The 15,974-nt window shown below is 47.1% G+C and overlaps 6 protein-coding genes across 6 annotated transcripts; 2 read left to right on the top strand and 4 right to left on the bottom strand.

Annotated features, from left to right (window-relative positions):
- Positions 1–1,105: 1,105 nt before the first annotated feature.
- Positions 1,106–1,593, top strand: BDW70DRAFT_165045 (putative quinol monooxygenase; the record flags this gene model as incomplete). Its single annotated transcript, XM_073741636.1, has 3 exons — positions 1,106–1,290; positions 1,346–1,373; positions 1,426–1,593. The coding sequence occupies 3 exons, from the start codon at positions 1,106–1,108 to the stop codon at positions 1,591–1,593; spliced, it is 381 nt and encodes a 126-aa protein (XP_073590664.1).
- A 733-nt stretch (positions 1,594–2,326) lies between these two features.
- On the bottom strand, positions 2,327–4,158 carry BDW70DRAFT_154626 (MFS transporter; the record flags this gene model as incomplete). Its single annotated transcript, XM_073739894.1, has 7 exons — positions 2,327–2,866; positions 2,930–3,332; positions 3,415–3,700; positions 3,753–3,812; positions 3,870–3,927; positions 3,980–4,000; positions 4,060–4,158. The coding sequence occupies 7 exons, from the start codon at positions 4,156–4,158 to the stop codon at positions 2,327–2,329; spliced, it is 1,467 nt and encodes a 488-aa protein (XP_073590665.1).
- A 1,279-nt stretch (positions 4,159–5,437) lies between these two features.
- On the bottom strand, positions 5,438–6,877 carry BDW70DRAFT_165047 (norsolorinic acid reductase; the record flags this gene model as incomplete). Its single annotated transcript, XM_073741637.1, has 5 exons — positions 5,438–5,728; positions 5,793–6,360; positions 6,416–6,496; positions 6,593–6,679; positions 6,753–6,877. The coding sequence occupies 5 exons, from the start codon at positions 6,875–6,877 to the stop codon at positions 5,438–5,440; spliced, it is 1,152 nt and encodes a 383-aa protein (XP_073590666.1).
- A 534-nt stretch (positions 6,878–7,411) lies between these two features.
- Positions 7,412–8,999, bottom strand: BDW70DRAFT_167358 (uncharacterized protein; the record flags this gene model as incomplete). Its single annotated transcript, XM_073742209.1, has 3 exons — positions 8,846–8,999; positions 7,587–8,742; positions 7,412–7,530 (listed from the first exon to the last, which is right to left on the bottom strand). The coding sequence occupies exons 1-3, from the start codon at positions 8,981–8,983 to the stop codon at positions 7,412–7,414; spliced, it is 1,413 nt and encodes a 470-aa protein (XP_073590667.1). The 5' UTR covers positions 8,984–8,999.
- Positions 9,000–9,840: 841 nt separating this feature from the next.
- On the top strand, positions 9,841–12,891 carry BDW70DRAFT_167360 (non-ribosomal peptide synthetase; the record flags this gene model as incomplete). The annotated part of the gene is made up of 1 exon (XM_073742210.1): positions 9,841–12,891. The coding sequence occupies one exon, from the start codon at positions 9,841–9,843 to the stop codon at positions 12,889–12,891; it is 3,051 nt and encodes a 1,016-aa protein (XP_073590668.1).
- A 1,699-nt stretch (positions 12,892–14,590) lies between these two features.
- Positions 14,591–15,617, bottom strand: BDW70DRAFT_33921 (uncharacterized protein). The gene has a single exon (XM_073743793.1). The coding sequence runs from the start codon at positions 15,454–15,456 to the stop codon at positions 14,917–14,919; it is 540 nt and encodes a 179-aa protein (XP_073590669.1). The 5' UTR covers positions 15,457–15,617; the 3' UTR covers positions 14,591–14,916.
- Between the last annotated feature and the right edge of the window lie 357 nt (positions 15,618–15,974).

Here is a 15,974-nt window from a genome sequence, read left to right on the forward strand (position 1 = left end):
CAAATTGCCCACATGGGCGGCCCAGGGCCGCCTATTAATGCCCGTTTGCCTTGGCAAAGTTTGTGGAAGGGATGGGCCCGATTCTGAAGTTTCTGAGAGGGCAGTTGCGAGAAAATCCAAGCAATGCATAACTGCCAACTATTGAATTCGAGTTATTAAGTAGATATTTCTATAGTAATAAGGATTCCTGTAGGCGTCTGGCGTAGATGTGCTCTATTCTATGTTTCTACTCGCAAAATCACCCAACGCGTGCGCCGCTCTTGCCATACAGTTTGGCCACTGAAATTTGGCCACTGAGCTGCAATGGTAAATATATATATCTACTACAAGATATTATCAACAGAGGTACTCAACGTCTACTTTACATAACTTACTTAGATATTCCTGTTGAGCCTGAATCGTCATGACTAGTGACTATAGAGGCTACTTCTACGCAGAATACAATATAGTTTCGCTTGATTTCGCATGGTCTTAGGTAAAATCATCTCTGGCGGCGCTGTAGAAACCATAACAGGTTACAATCATCTTCCCAGTAATTCCAATGAGTTTTGGTGCACGCAGCTAACTAACTTGTCCCTAAAGAGAACATGCTGTCCCCTTACCATTTGACTTCATGCTTGGCGACACATGATAGTCAGTTAAGCTTAACCTGAGTGTATTAGTTCCCTATGAGTTGCACAATTGAATGTACATTAAATAAAGCCATTCTCAGCACGGGCCTAGTTCTACCAGTCAATAAGTTAGGATATACAGGCTCCGTTTTTGACAATTCTCACAGAGCAGGTAGCTGTCCGTGATTGGATTTTCCCCGGTGGGACAATAGTTGCGATATACTTCAGCAAAAGAAAGTAATACTAGAAAATAAATAAAAAAGGTTGAAAATAGCAATTGAGAGCACGTTACACCCGCAGCCGGACGCGGCATGATATTGCCGGCGGGTCTGAACAATGCGAAAAGCTAAGGGGGCCCTTGGTGTTGACATACACTCCTAGAAGGCACAAATTTAGATATATATATGGCCCGAACCATGCCGCTCTGGAGTTCTGTTTGTCATTCTTTGTCCCACATCTAGCACGCACGTCTCTTACTACCTACCGCCGCCATGATGACATCTGGACACGCAGGCGTCTCTCTTCAGGTGACTGTTTACTTGAATGAGGAAGACGTACCCACTTTCCTTGACGCCCTGGGGAGTGTTTATGATGAGATTCTTAGTGAGGAAAACTGTACCCTTTTTGAGGTTTACCAGAGCATTGAAGATAAGGGAAAAAATTTTATGTTCAAGAACTGGTAAGCCTGCCCTAATCATATGGGAAGTCAAAGCTAAGGCTTATGACCTCTATAGGTCTGCATCAAGGGAGTGGGTGACTGAAGTAAATTACGCCAATTATCCATAATATATGCCTTTGGCTAATCTGAGTCCAGGTTGCAATGAGGAGACCTTACCTTGATGAGTACCACGCAAAAACTGAGCCTCTCTTTCTTAGGCCAAAGAAGGTCGTTATTCAAGATCGCCTTGGTGGGAAGTGGAGCAATGTCAAGGAGAGCAATGGAAATATCCTTCCCGCCGCCGCCAAGATTTCCACCGTCTGAGACCACCAGGGAGGGTTACGGTAACTCTGAGGAGGATGACCTGGGATGTCCATGCTGCTTCGGATCACGGCTTGCTGGGCCGTGACACTTGTTACATTTCTTAAGTTGCATTTGCCAAAAACATGTTAAGCTGTATGGTTAGCATATGCGCCAGGGCAGACCATGAAGTGAGCTGGCTCAAGGACTTTAATAGTTGATCTTATCCATCTTTTGATTTGGAAATGTCATGTGATGCCCATCCCATATACTGGTCTGCAGGATGCGGCAGAGTCAGAGAATACAAGAAACTAACAGAGCTGTACAGGGATCATCCTGACCTAGAGGCCTAATCAGCTGTTGTTCCTTAATTAGACACAGCGCAGGGCATATGTGGCATTGCTTGGATAAACCAGGTCAGCAGCGCTGACCGCCATGTAAAGTCTTCCTCGTTATCGTATATATAGAAAACTTCAAGCAATGTTTTCAGTACCAATGTCAGTGCTTGCATTGGTTGATTTCCGACAGTCATCGCTCCGTTGTAGCTAGAGAACCCAGATATACGCAGATGCGTTAACAGTATATGACTAGGTGTCATATTTGGAATTGAAGGCCTCTTCAGCCCCCGAATCCTGCCACCAACTGAAGTTCCACCTGCCGATCTTTAAACAACCCTCAATTTTAATGCCCATAGTGCGAGCTTTAACTCTTATCAATTACGAGAAATAATGCCCCAAGTTTCTCCTCTCATCTCATTTCAGGCAGCCTGCCGCAACATCGCCGGTGCAGATATTCCCAAGATCAATGCCGTCCCTCCACTAATAGCTGAGAGCACACTCGCCATCGTGGTCCATCCATACTGGTCAACCAGGAATCCTGCCATCAATGGCCCTATGACCTGTCCCCCGGACCAAGCTACATTGAATAACCCGTACGCCTGGGCTGTGCCACCTTGCTCTCCAAATATTCCAGGGCACTTATTCTCCTCTTGTTGAACGACACGGCCGACTTCGACCATTAAGGAAACCACTTTCAGGGAACCGGCGAGACCGGTAAAGAACAATAGAACAACAAGAATGATCTTATCCCGCGTCGTATTTTCGGTGACAAGTCGTAAGATGAGGAAAGTGGGTATGTCAATAACAAAGCCCAGGATTGCAACTTGGCGAGCACCATAGCGGTCAACGGCGGCTCCGATTACAGTTGAGAGCAACGAAGGGGCGAATAATGGAATAAAGCATAGCCCTACTCCCATTGAGCTCATGTTGAAAGTGTTCATGGCATAGAGGGGAAGGACCTGAAAAGCGTTAATATATATACGGAGTGTTGGAGTGAGTGGTATGGTTGAGGCTGAAGTTACTGTGTCAAAGGCGGAATATACTATAGCTTCCACGACTGTTGCTTGAAGATCAACCAGGAGTGTGCCAGAGAATATGAGACGCACAATGCCTGGGAGAACTTTTTTTTGCGACCGAGATATGGGGCCCTTTGGCTGAGCAATATTTGCTGCCGGCTCGCCGGCTGGATGTGCTCCATCATGCCCTGGGTGGTCGTTCGAATTACGTGCAACTTCGCTATGCCAAGAGGGACCTGGCATGGCTTGACTGCCAAGGAGCCTTTCGGTTTCCTCATGAGCCCCAGCCTCAGCCGGAATCCACCTCTGTGCAGTCTTCCTGTCCACCATGGCCAGGCGAAGGATGATATCCAGAATGATAAGGGCGATAGCTATGCTGAACACAGCGTGGTATCCCGCTTTTGACAGACTAAATGATTTTTGGGAAGAATAACAACGTCAGCATAAGGTCCGCTCAATTTAAACAGTAAGTAGAGGAGGTGGAACTCAACACAATCCCTCCAATAAACGGTCCGAACAGAGTCCCAGCAGTCATGGCCATGGAGACAATGCCCATAGCGGCCCCGGCCTGAGCCTTTCCCAGCGTATCCACAATCAGGGCAAGACCTATGGTCCAGACAACTGCAGCAGATAGCCCCTGGAGTGTGCGTGCAATAACAAGCACAGATATCACCCTAGCAAACCAGAACATCACTGTTGACCCACCCAGTGCAAAAAGTCCAACGAGAAATGGAGTTTGACGGGAAGGGCTCCTATCAGCAAAGTAGCCGATTATAGCTGTTTAAGCTTAGTTCATAGACCCCCGCAGATACTGAGAACGAGGACTCACGAGAAGCGATCAAGATGGCTCCACCGAAAGCCGCAAGGAGAATTGAGATCCATTTTTGTTCTGCAAGTGTTTCAGTGTGTGGTTGTCGCCGCTGAAATCTGAAGGAAGGGAACATACGCTCGGTTTTTGGTATAGAGGCGCGCGTTCTGAGCATATCAGGGAGGATCGGAATAATCTGGCTTTATCAATAATCCAGTAAGAAAGCTATATCGACAAGGTGATTGTACCATGCCGTAAATAAAAACATCCTATCATCCAAACGACATTCGATTAGTCGGAGAAACCATCCTCATAATATTTTACGCACTGTAAAGACCGCAATTGCTACAACCCACGTTATAAAATGCTTCGAGGAGCGGAATCCAAGTTTCCAGGGTGCAGGACCAGCAATTGTGTGGTTTGACATGATGCTGGCTAGGTTGTAAAGGTAACACTTGTAGTGCACTGACCCTGGCAGGTTAAAGTGGAAAGTGAAAAGTGTCAATTTTTATTCCAAAGAACTAGCACTCGAGGGATCCTGACCTGTTAATCCTGCGAGGGGGAACTGGGAACTGCGCTAATATTTACATGTCCGTGGACACTGGTCTTTCTCTAGTTATAAACCAAGTCCAACCATAACCTAGGAAAAGGAAGGTTCTAGCCCGTCCATCCATTTTTCTTATCTGGAAGTGCTGCAGAAAAAGGTGACATACAGAGACTGCTAGAATATTTCGCCACTCGTCAGCGTAAGTAGGTATCTACTTCCTTCATATACTTTAGCTCGTAGACTCTTGATCTAATTGAGCACCCCGCTCGGGAATAGTAAAACGGGTATGAGTTATGGTGTCCACATGTCAAACGGGAATATTATAAAGACACCTAAACCGGCCCGTGGGACCAAATACAGATTAGAGACTTGGTTCAGCCTGATTAGTGTTAGTATCATAATCATGTCATGTTATGTCAATGTCATCCCCACATGTAAAGCTTAACATGACCTAACAGCATCTGATAGAAATTCGGCACAAGGCCTATTTCGTCACGACTTATGGGATTGAAAGATTCTAGAATACCAGCTAGCTCGCACTGTCACTGCCCTATCGTGGGACGAGTTACAACGTCACTTTAATCTCAGATTAAGATCCTAATACTAAAGCTGTACTCCACTTGCAAATGAGAGAGCAGTTAGTTTGAGTATAAAAAAGCTACAAATTCTTTGCCACATGATATGATGTCAAGATATGAATGGATTGCTCATTCACAGCATTTGTATTTGACTATGGCGGCGGTCGACGAGAACACAAAGTATGGAGAAAATGTAGACGACAGTGTGCGGACCCGCCTAGATATCTCGCTAACGAATCACATAACTCAGGCTCAAGCCTGGGGAAATGAGGCACCAACCACCGGGCCATGGCAAAGCTATAGAACAATAATGGATATTTCATTGTAGATAGTGTAGTTGCCCTAAATAAGACCCAGCAATAGAATAATGGCAGAGATAACAAAAGTCAGAGGTACATTCTGTCTGAAATGCATGGCTGCACGTATCCTATAATCTTAAATATCTTCACTCATCTGCAGCCATACTACAGTGAAAACATCATGTAGCCACTTTGTGCGCCTTCCTCCTGCCGTTATTCTCCTGGGGGACAGCTTTTAAACCTCACTTGGCTTGATAAGTACGCGGACCAACATAAGCAAGCTTAAACCTCCGTACGAACCTTGACAGGCTCCTGGTTTGCCGGTGAGTCAATATGGGCAGACAAGGTTGTCATCATAACATCTGAGGCAGTCTTGTTCAAATCATATTTACCGGGAAATATGAAACTGTTTGGGAACCCTGCATCGAATGGGATCGCTGTGTCGATTTCATCCATATCTTTGGATGACAACTGAACACTGATGGCTTCAATATTCGCTCTGAGGTGTTCTACCTTCCGCTGCCCAATAACAGGGTAAACGAACGGTGCCTTGTGGAGGATATATGCCAGAGCCTAAGCAATTTACCATTTAACATCTAATTCCTTCTAGCCCAGGGGAAGAGGATGACAGACATACCACCACATGTAGGCTGGTGTTCTTTTGGACAGCAATGGCCTCAAGGACCTCAGAAACTTTAATTTCCTGCTCGGAGGGCTGTGATGCTCTTCCGGAGCCTCCGTGAGCAGCCTTGTGGGCTTCCGCGGATTTGAACTTGCCCTGCCCGAGAGTGGCCCAAGGGACAATCCCCAACCCCTGGTCCCGGCACATGGGGATTATTTCTCTCTCCATGTCCCTTCGCGAGGCATTCCATTCGCCCTGGTAGATTGAAAATGGACGGAGGCCATTTGCCCGGGCGTAACTATTAGCCTTGACAACAATCCAGGCAGGAGTATCAGAGATACCGAGATACAGCACCTTTTCGGCATTGACCAAGGTATTAAGGCCATGAATCACCTCCTCGACTCCAGTAGTAAAGTCCCACCAGTGCACATACAATATGTCAATATAATTGGTTTGTAGCTTTCTCAAGCTTGCATTGACCGAGACATGCATTGACTTTACTGAGTTACCGACGAAGTTGGACTGTATGGGCTCCTTATCGAATTGCGAGGTGCGGTAGCCAGCAGTGTATTTAGTTGCGATACTGCAGCTGCAGATCAGCACCATAGCATAAAACATTTTTAACAATAAATGCATACACAATCTGGTCGCGGTTTCCCCGATTCTGGATCCATTCTCCCACCCATTCTTCAGATTGCTCATCTTGGTAACAGTTTGCTCTTTTTGCACAAGTTAGTCATAGTTTGGCCTTTCCCTTCTTAAAGAAGGAACTGGGGTGAGATCTTTTGGAGAAAAGCCATTGTAGTACCACTTACATGTCAATAAAATTACCACCGCGGTCGTAAAACGTGTCCATGATCGCAAAGGCATCCTCTTTTTTGCACTCCCCCATGAAGCTTTCCCTATAGAGCAATGTCAAAATAATATCGAAGGATGATAACGAGGCAGGAGCTCTCCATGGGTAAATATACATACCAGTTAGTTCCGAAGTTCATCGCTCCAAGACACAGCGGGGACACCTTGACACCGGCAGATGGGGCAAGGACGCGATGATAACCAAGAGGACTCTTGGGCTTAGGAGCTTTGTCAAAGAATCCCATGTTAAAAAGGTTAGCTACTATGAAAAGCGATCAATCAAGACAAGACAGTTTTATTTAGGATTTGAGTAAAGAGACATAAAGTCGAGGTTGTCTGTATTTATAAGACTATATTAGCTGAATAACTGTCAGTTGCGCCAAAGGATATTAATCATAGGAGATATGTGCAGTGGCGCGTGATGATCATGTTAAGCTTGAAAAACCTTAAATCAGTCTACAGTAGGTAATATCCTTACACAAACTGCATTAGCGTATTTAGTAGGACTTACTTCTACACCCACCTGACAGAAAATCAAATGCAAAATGCAGACAACTGAGGAATTGCATGTTACCTGTACCCATGGAAGGTATAAGAGTGACTCATTCTGTTATGCTACTGCCTTCACCTTGGCTAAGTTGAGAAGTAGGAGAACTGAGAATATCAAGTATCACTGCTGTACTTGATGAGAGTTCATACTGAACTATTGGTGACTATCAGCATAAGTCATTACAAAGAATCATGAAACTGATCCCAGCCATCTGTCCTAAATGTCGCATTTATACACTGATAGGGTTGAATTTTTGAAAGAGTTGCTCGGGATCATATTTCTTTTTGAGCTCAACCAATTTCTGGGCGTTTGCTCCAAACATCGCCGAAGGTGTTGTCTTGCTAGAGGCTACAGTGAAATTATTGGTAAATTAATATCAATTAGAACACATCTCAGGGACTTACGATTTGTAATATAATTAAAATTTGAGACAAGCGTCTTTGGGTTGTAACCGGCACGTTGGAACTCCTCCTGAAACATTCCTTGGACCTTCATCGACCATTTGAAGTATGCCTCGTCTTTATCGGGATTCTGATATTGAAGCGCGATCGATCCCTTCTGAGTCATTGCTCTGCTGGGAAACGCCATTGCCGTTGTGGGCACTTGGCACACTTTGGACATATTGAGGAACTCCAGTTCAAGGAAAGACTGGTTAAGATCTGGTTCGGCCTCGAACTTGAGCTTGAGCTCATCCAAGATTCCGTGAACAAACTCCGGCCTTAAGGGAGTAGCAAAGCTGAATCCAATAAGTCTTTTTCGGCCGCCAGCAGGACTAAAGGAATCAAGGAGGGTATTGGCCTGTTCATAGGGCATCATTTTCATATTGGCGCTCACTTTCTCCAGACTGAACAAGTCAACAAACCTTTCCCTGCATTCACTTTCGGGGCCTCCATAGAAGAGCACAACAGTCACCAATAGCTCCGACCGATCTGGGGGCTTGGAGAAGATGCACTGCGCAGCAGCCTTCCCATCCTTGTAATCAAGTGTTGCATTCAGCGACTTCAGGACAGTCAGAGTTTTGTCAAGCGTGAATACAAGAATTCCAGCAAACACACTATTGGGTCTTTTGTAAGCTTGAAAGGTAAATTCAACAACGACCCCAAAATTTTGACCAGCACCTCGAATAGCCCAGAAGAGATCGGCATTCTCCGTGTCTGAGACCGTCATTACTTGCCCATCTGCAACCACCACCCGCGCTGACCGCAGATTATCGATAATCAACCCGTGCACGCCTATTAAGTGTCCATATCCTCCTTGTAGTGTAACGCCGCCGACACCTGTAGTACCGACCGTGCTGGTGAGGACTACAAGGTCGCTCTTAGAAGTAGCCTCGTGTACATCTGCCCACAGTGCACCGCCTTGCACACTAACAGTGTTGGTTTCGGGATGAATAGACACTCCCTTCATCCTCGAAAGGTCGATAACGAGACCTCCGTCGCTGGAGTTTCCACCGTCAGGAGAGTTACCACCCCCCTTTACTGCCAGATCTATACTGTGTTTTCGGCAAAAGTAAACGGCCTTGGAGACATCGTCTGCGCTTTCAGGAAATACGACAACTCCCTAACAAAGTCAGTTCAGCCAAGCTAACAATGTGAACGACTGAGAAGAGAAGAAAAGGAGAAGGTGGGGGGTATGGTTTGAAGAAGAAAAGAAAGGCTCATACAGCAGGCAGAGACGCTAATTCAGACCACCTTTTGAGGGACTGATCATAACCTGCGCTACCTGGACTGATAACCTGAGACTTATCAGTGAAGAGTCTTCTCAGCTCCTCAATGCAACCCTTGGAGATCCTGTGAGTCATAGTCGCAGCGACACAGCTGATTTAACAAAGTAACAAAGCAAAAATGTATCTATAGCAACCAGCCTGACAGCACCATGTCAGCTTTCCAGATAGGTGTTTGCGCATGATTTATAATTAGAATCATCAATTGCATGCCACTAGTGATCGGGGTATTTTTTTTCTTTCAAAACTTATTCCTCCTGGTTTGCATATGATTATGACATATGGCCATCCATGCCACTGAAATTGATTGTCAAGATTAGGTTCATTTAATGTCAGCGAACTAGCTATATCACCACGATGTACAGTTCAGCAGATGGAAGAGTTAGATTTTCGGCCCAGGCCCTCTTCCTGCTGGTGGAATGACTATAGTCCTCATCATGACATGTTTCTCTAGGTAACAGATCCAAAACAGACTTTTCAATGGTATCACGAGTCTGGAAAGTCAATCTAGCTAACTGACTGATTGTAGCGGGTGGCCAAGAAGAATGTGGACTTTTGAAGGTGCCTCAAGGCCCTTGGTTCAGTGCTGACGGCAGGTAAACTGCCAGATCTTCCTCCTAACCTTCTCAGCCACTGTTCTGAAAGCATTCGGATATAGCGCAGTGGCATACGTCTAGACAGCAACAGAACGCGCAATATAGCAAGACCCAAGACAGCAGTTCATATTAAGTTCATCATCCGATCTTCAATCAGCCGAAGGAAACTTTATTTCCTCCCACCGTCATTTAATATATGGCGTACTAGATAGGAGTTGGGGACATGCAACTATAGCAGGGATCCAAAATTAGCTCTCCTGTGCTTGAACAGGGATTTCGAAAACGACAACGGGCGTTCTTGAAACTTCTACTAGCCCCTCCCAATTGTTGAGAAACATCATGGAGCAGATACTGTGTTACCATGCCAGCCATTCACCAGATGCTCTTGCGATTATTGATGGAGAGCATAAATTTACATACAAAGAGCTGATAGCACATGCCGACTGCCTGGTGGACCTCCTGCGAGAGAGACATATCGCCCCAGAAGAGCCAATTTGCATATTCCTGGGAACTGGATATGCGCAAATTATTGCTCAGGTAGCTGTGTTGCGGGCGGGTGGCAGCTGTGTGCCCGTTGACCCGTCTATGCCCCAGAAACGCCTGAATGATATGCTCAGCGATATCGATGCTAGGTGTATCATAACCTTTACCACTTTCAGCAGCGAATTCAGCGGCTACGATGTTATATCCTTTGACGGCGTTGCATTTGCAAAAGAATGTTTGTCTGAACACATCAGCCCTATACGATTACTGGCAAATTGTCCCAAAAACCACCGCAGCCATATTCTTTTCACATCAGGGTCAACTGGAAGACCAAAAGGAGTCCAGATCTGTGCTCGCAGTATACTTCATCTGGCCAGCTCGACACCGGTAACACCACTTGATCCAACCGACCGAGTGGCCGAGGTAAATAATCCAGGATTCGATCTATCGCTCTTTGAAATCTGGGTTACATTGCTTGCGGGCGCCACAATTGTTGTAGTGCCCAAAGCTACCGCGACAGATCCATTTGGCTTTGGTGATTTTGTAAAGAAGCACAAACTGGACATCATGATTCTTCCCACAGCCCTTTTCACAATTGTGGCTACCAACTGCCCTTCTGCATTCAAGGGGGCACGACATGTGATTGTATGTGGTGAGCCTCCTAATGTGAAGACAATGCGAGATGTCCTCACCGAGGGTTCTCCTGGAAATCTGTGGAATGGTTACGGGCCTACCGAATGCACAACGTTTGTGACCTTACAACGCGTCGATCTCAAGGAGGTAGCGCGTGAATCCATCAGCATCGGTAAGGCAGTAGGACAGACAAGCGTGTTCCTAATGGATAGTGAACGGAATCCAATCTTGGAGGCCGGCCATGAAGGGGAGCTTTATCTCGCAGGTCCCGGGTTGTCGAGGGGGTATGTCAATCAGCCTGATGCAAACGCTAGGAACTTTATTGAAATCGACATACCAATGCCGAATGACGGGCCCATAACTCGTTTGCGTTATTTCAGAACTGGAGACATGGCCAAATGGAGGATTCCATCCGAGGTTTTGGAATTCAGAGGGAGGTTTGACGCCCAGGTAAAGCAGGATGGCTTTCGGGTCGAGTTGGGAGACGTTGAGAAGACGCTAGAAACAAAAGATGCTATCAGAGAAGCGGTGGTGCTGCAGGAACGGCCACTTGCTGACAAAATACTTGCTGCCTATGTCATCCCCTCGCAGCAAGATGGGAGCCTGAGCTTGAAGGCAGTAAAGGATTATGCCAGGGAAATGTTGCCTCCATATATGGTACCTAGCAAGGTCTCTCTGGTCTCGGAATTTCCGCTCACTGCCTATGGGAAGATCGACCGGGAAGCTCTGTCCCGAGAGGGTCAGAAGAGATGGATGGATGACTATAGTATGGTATTGCACGCAAACAGTCAGATACGACAGGCGGGTAATGAGCTCACCAACACGCTCAGGCTCATGGTCCAGGGGCTTATCAATGTTCCCGAGTTGCAGGAAAGCGATGATATCTTTTCTCTGGGCATGTCATCCCTTGAAGCAGCAAGATTTATTGGGCTCATCATGCAACAATTCGGCAAAAAGGTGACAATGGATATGCTCCTGGCAAACCCAACAGTGGCTAAAATGGCCGCCCTACTAAGGGAGACTACACAAACACGCCCTCGGCTCATTAAGCCCAAGACTATGGAGGCAGACGCTCTGCTGGCTGACGACATTCCTATTGTGCAAGACTGGCAGTCAGACGAGGAAGGACGCGTGTTCATCACAGGAGCCACTGGATTCGTTGGAGTACATGTACTGAGCCATCTCCTTGCATTGCCAGTCGTGAAAGAAGTTGCATGTTTGGCGCGAAGCAGAAAAGGTCTCTCGGCCAGCTCTCGCATCCAACGCGCGATGGAGAGGTACGATATCTGGGAAAAGATGTCATTGGAAAATGTCAAGAAAATAATCGTCTTGGATGGAGACTTGGCAGATGAAACCATCGGTCTGGGACAAGAACGGTTCACCTGGCTTGCAAACTGGGCGAGTGTTATCTTCCACATAGGAGCAAAGGTCAATTTCTGTGAGCCATACGAAAATCACTTTGACTCCAACGTCATTGGAACCAAAAACATTCTCCGGCTGGGTGCGCTGGGAAGACGCAAGGCAATTCACTACATGTCTAGCATTGATACCTGGGGACCCACTGCTCTAGTCCTGGGTACAAAGAGACTGCAAGAAGATGGTACTCTGCACGCCCATGTCGAGTCTTTGCCTTACGACACCGGCTACGCCCATAGTCAATGGGTGGCCGAGGAAATGGTTCGCAGAATGCGGAACAGAGGGCTGCCAGTTGCCATTTATCGGCCCGGGTTTACTATAGGGGATCACATCACTGCCATGGGCAACCCAGACGATTTCTTCGCACGGTTAATTGTTGGGAGTATAAAAATCGGATACTGGCCCTATCTGCCCGATCAGCGGATGGAGTATGTAACCGTGGACTATGTTTCCTCCGCTCTCGTCCATATAGCTTCATCAATCCAGAACCTTGGCCAATCCTACAGTCTGGTTGCTCCAGATCACTCACAATCGGTGAGTATTGAAGAGACCGGCGCCATGATTAATCAAGCCGGGTTTTCGGTGAAACAGGTGCCATATGACGAGTGGGTTAAGCGGCTTCGGGAATCTGATAACCTCAGCAAAAACCCGTTATCACCATTGATGCCCCTGTTGGACGAACCTGTTCTTCGGGAATTAAGCCGCCTTCAGACAAGCAAACATACTCCCGTTTACGAAACACCGAACACTGTACGTGCCCTGGCGGATCGCCCAGACATCTGGTATACCCCGCTGGACGCTCAGCTGCTCAAGCGATATCTGGATAACTGGGCCAGGAAGGGCTTCTACGACATTTAAGCTAAACTTGGCGTTTCAGGCTCGGACGTCATACCTACTTTCTATTAACAAAAGTTATATTTTGTGGATGGAATTTGTTGTTGTCCTAAATTATGTTAATGCTAACCTGAAGGTATTTGCCTATTCACTGTTATATAGCTTGTATTGATCCAGCAGCATCATTTGCTCGGGGCAATTCCCCGGGACTGGGTCAGCAATTTGCCATTTTCAAACGAAGCAGGTTTCTGTTAATACTTAAACATCAAATTGCCAAGCCAGCGCCTGCTTTATATTTGATATGTGTGGACTGAGACGGCAAGCCAATCAGAACATCGAAACGACCATTCTGTCACGGCCCTGCGAGCCGTGATCCCGAAGGAGCATGGGCATCAGGGTTCATCCTAGGTACGGTGCTTTGGATGAGCCGCGCTATGACGTTACTAGTTCTGCTTGGTCTTCGCCTTGCGAAAGGCCTCCCACAAACAATCCCTTCATGCACATAGTTAACTATCTTCTCCATGCTTATGATTTTGATTATGAGTACCAGAATGTGAGACGGCAATTGTATCGGGAATAAGAGTATCGTATCTATCGGAGAGAGAGAATCGTCAATACGGCATCCGATCCTTAGTAGGCTACGTACGTGTAGCCGATACAGCTACATTCTGCCAGTCTTCCCCTTGAGCCTACATGCAGATTCCACAACATCCAAGAAACGTTTCACGAAGTTAACGGCCATGAGAGACTAGGCTTAGACCGGAACACCTCATGGGCGGAGAAATCTCCCAGTCTTGGCAACGAGAATGAGGTTAGTATCTTTACATGCCCTGTGCGTAATGGCCATGTTGCCATAGCATATAAGATTGGAATCAATAGAACGCGGATTCAAGCGTTAGAGGCATCAGACGTGTACCAAACAATACTGACTCTGTCCCTTAGCCATGCTAACGAGCCAATTCAACTGAAGTCATATTTCTATTGCTAGGCTAGCTGTGATTGCAGGAATACAGACACTGAGCACAATTTGGTGCACTACTGGTACAACTTAACCCTGCGAGCATAATACCCCTCCTTCACCAGCCCGATTTGCCCGATTTTCATATGCACTCATGAATCCCCAACTAGCCCAGGCAGATGTAGTAGTTCGTCATGCTCATGAAACTCCTTATTCTAGCTCATCAGACCAGGCTTCTCGCGTATGTCATCGGCTATGTCAACTCCAAACCGAAGAAAACTGTATCCATCAAGTGTCTCCGCCCACCGGCGCTGAAACCCGTATCGCAGAGCCAAAATGACACAACCTGTCGCCAAAGACTGAGTATGACAGCAGCAATGTGTGGGAGGACCGCACCAGGGCCTAGGATTCTGCCAGGCCGCGAGGCAGTCAGGTTCTGAGCTACTTATGTGGCCTCAAACGTGTCAAACCCATCATACATAACCTGCAGCGCCTCGAAGGCCAAGGCACATAGCAAAGACTCGCGTAGTTGGCCAGGTTGGAAGTAGCCCGAGAGTGTAGGGGCCATACTGCCTAGGCCAAGGGGCGGGGAGTTTGTAGACTCGAGAATTCCCATAAGACGGCCGTTGAACATCTCGCTATCTGGTAGGAGCCACTTATAAGCCATAGCTCCGAAAGCCTCATATAACGTGGCGTAGTCGTCTTGCCTGGTTAGAAGCAGACTTCTAGATTCGGAGAAGGAGTAGGAATCTGGATGGAGCTTGGCAACTCCGAACTGCGAAGCTATTCGGCACCGAATGCCGGTGGCAGCGGCGGTTCCGGCAATGGCAACATCGTCTATGTACAAGTAATTATGGTATCCGAAATCATCAATAGAAACAAGATCCTGCAAAGCGGTTGACTCTGCGTGTTGTCCCCGACCGCGTTGCCAGAAAAGTGCTGTTTAACCGATACTTCCCATCCTGAAAGATGATGGGATGACCCATCCCCTGGATAGTTGGGTAGACAGTATCATTGAAACTCTTGTCCCAGTCCAAACGAACTTGCCCTATAACGTACTCCATGATATCCGGGTCTAGCAGAACTTCATCCTATGAACGCTGTGCCTCTCGGAAGATGTTCCTGAAATTGGTGCCCTGCTCAATGTAAGCAAATATTTTAAGTGGCACAGTAGAGTTTGCGGCCGTGATCAACTCCTCTCCATGTTTTGGTTTGGTGGACTGCCCATCGAGGGGTTCATACAACGAAGCAAGGCGATCACGATCCTCAAGGACGAAATCGTCCCGCCGTGGGAGTATAGTCAATTCGGACATGACTGTTACCATCGAGCAATTGTAGGAAAGCCGTAAGCCCCACGGATAGCCGCTGATCGTGTATCTTGCCTGAGGTGTAAGAAATATGCCTGGGACATCAATATCCGTGGGGAGCGTGTTCGGGAAATCATTTAGATAGGCATACTTGCTGCGGTCCAGCTGCAACGGAGTGTATGCAATGCCTGCTCCAGGAATTGGCAGAGTGCCCCCAGCTCTCCACTGTGCCATAACCCCCAAGGCCTGGTATGCGCGTCGTGAGCAAAGTATCTGGAGAGTATCCAATGACGGAAGGGTGATTCGGCGTTGGAATAAAACCATCGAAAAGCTCCATGCTTAACCCTGATATTGGTAGTGCAATCGTGATCAGCAGACACAGCAGGCAAAAGAACCACCAAAGACGCTGAGCAGGGAACTTCCTTTGTCGGACTAGAAGACCTAAACATCTTATCCACCCTCCAGATCCTGACCAAGCTTGGCCACTATGCAGAAGGAGCGCCATAGTATTGTTTGTGTGCCACAACCGTTCTTGAAGCATCGCTGCCTCAACTCCAGCGAGCCCATATATTGAAATCCCTAGGCAGAAAAGCCCCAAGATCCACCACGAATAAAAAACCTGCTGCCCATTCTGGTGGTGGTTGTATTTATTCACAGGAGGATCCGATACTCGGTAGAAAAAGTATATCACAATGAAATGAAGAGTTAGCAGGGGAAGTGGAGCGACTGTGATCCTTGTTAGGCTGCGGCATAACCGCAACCGCGGCTATGGGCTGATAACCATCGCCGCAATTGCGGTTATGGTCATGAGATTTGATAACCGTCACCATCACCGCAAATTC

Source organism: Aspergillus foveolatus, assembly GCF_047715535.1.
Source record: "Aspergillus foveolatus strain CBS 279.81 unplaced genomic scaffold BDW70scaffold_185, whole genome shotgun sequence".
NCBI classification, from domain to species: Eukaryota; Fungi; Ascomycota; class Eurotiomycetes; order Eurotiales; family Aspergillaceae; genus Aspergillus; species Aspergillus foveolatus.

What these genes read in the sequence shown, in the direction of transcription:
- BDW70DRAFT_33921 (XM_073743793.1), bottom strand. Translation starts at nt 15,456, where the DNA reads ATGGTTTTATTCCAACGCCGAATCACCCTTCCGTCATTGGATACTCTC.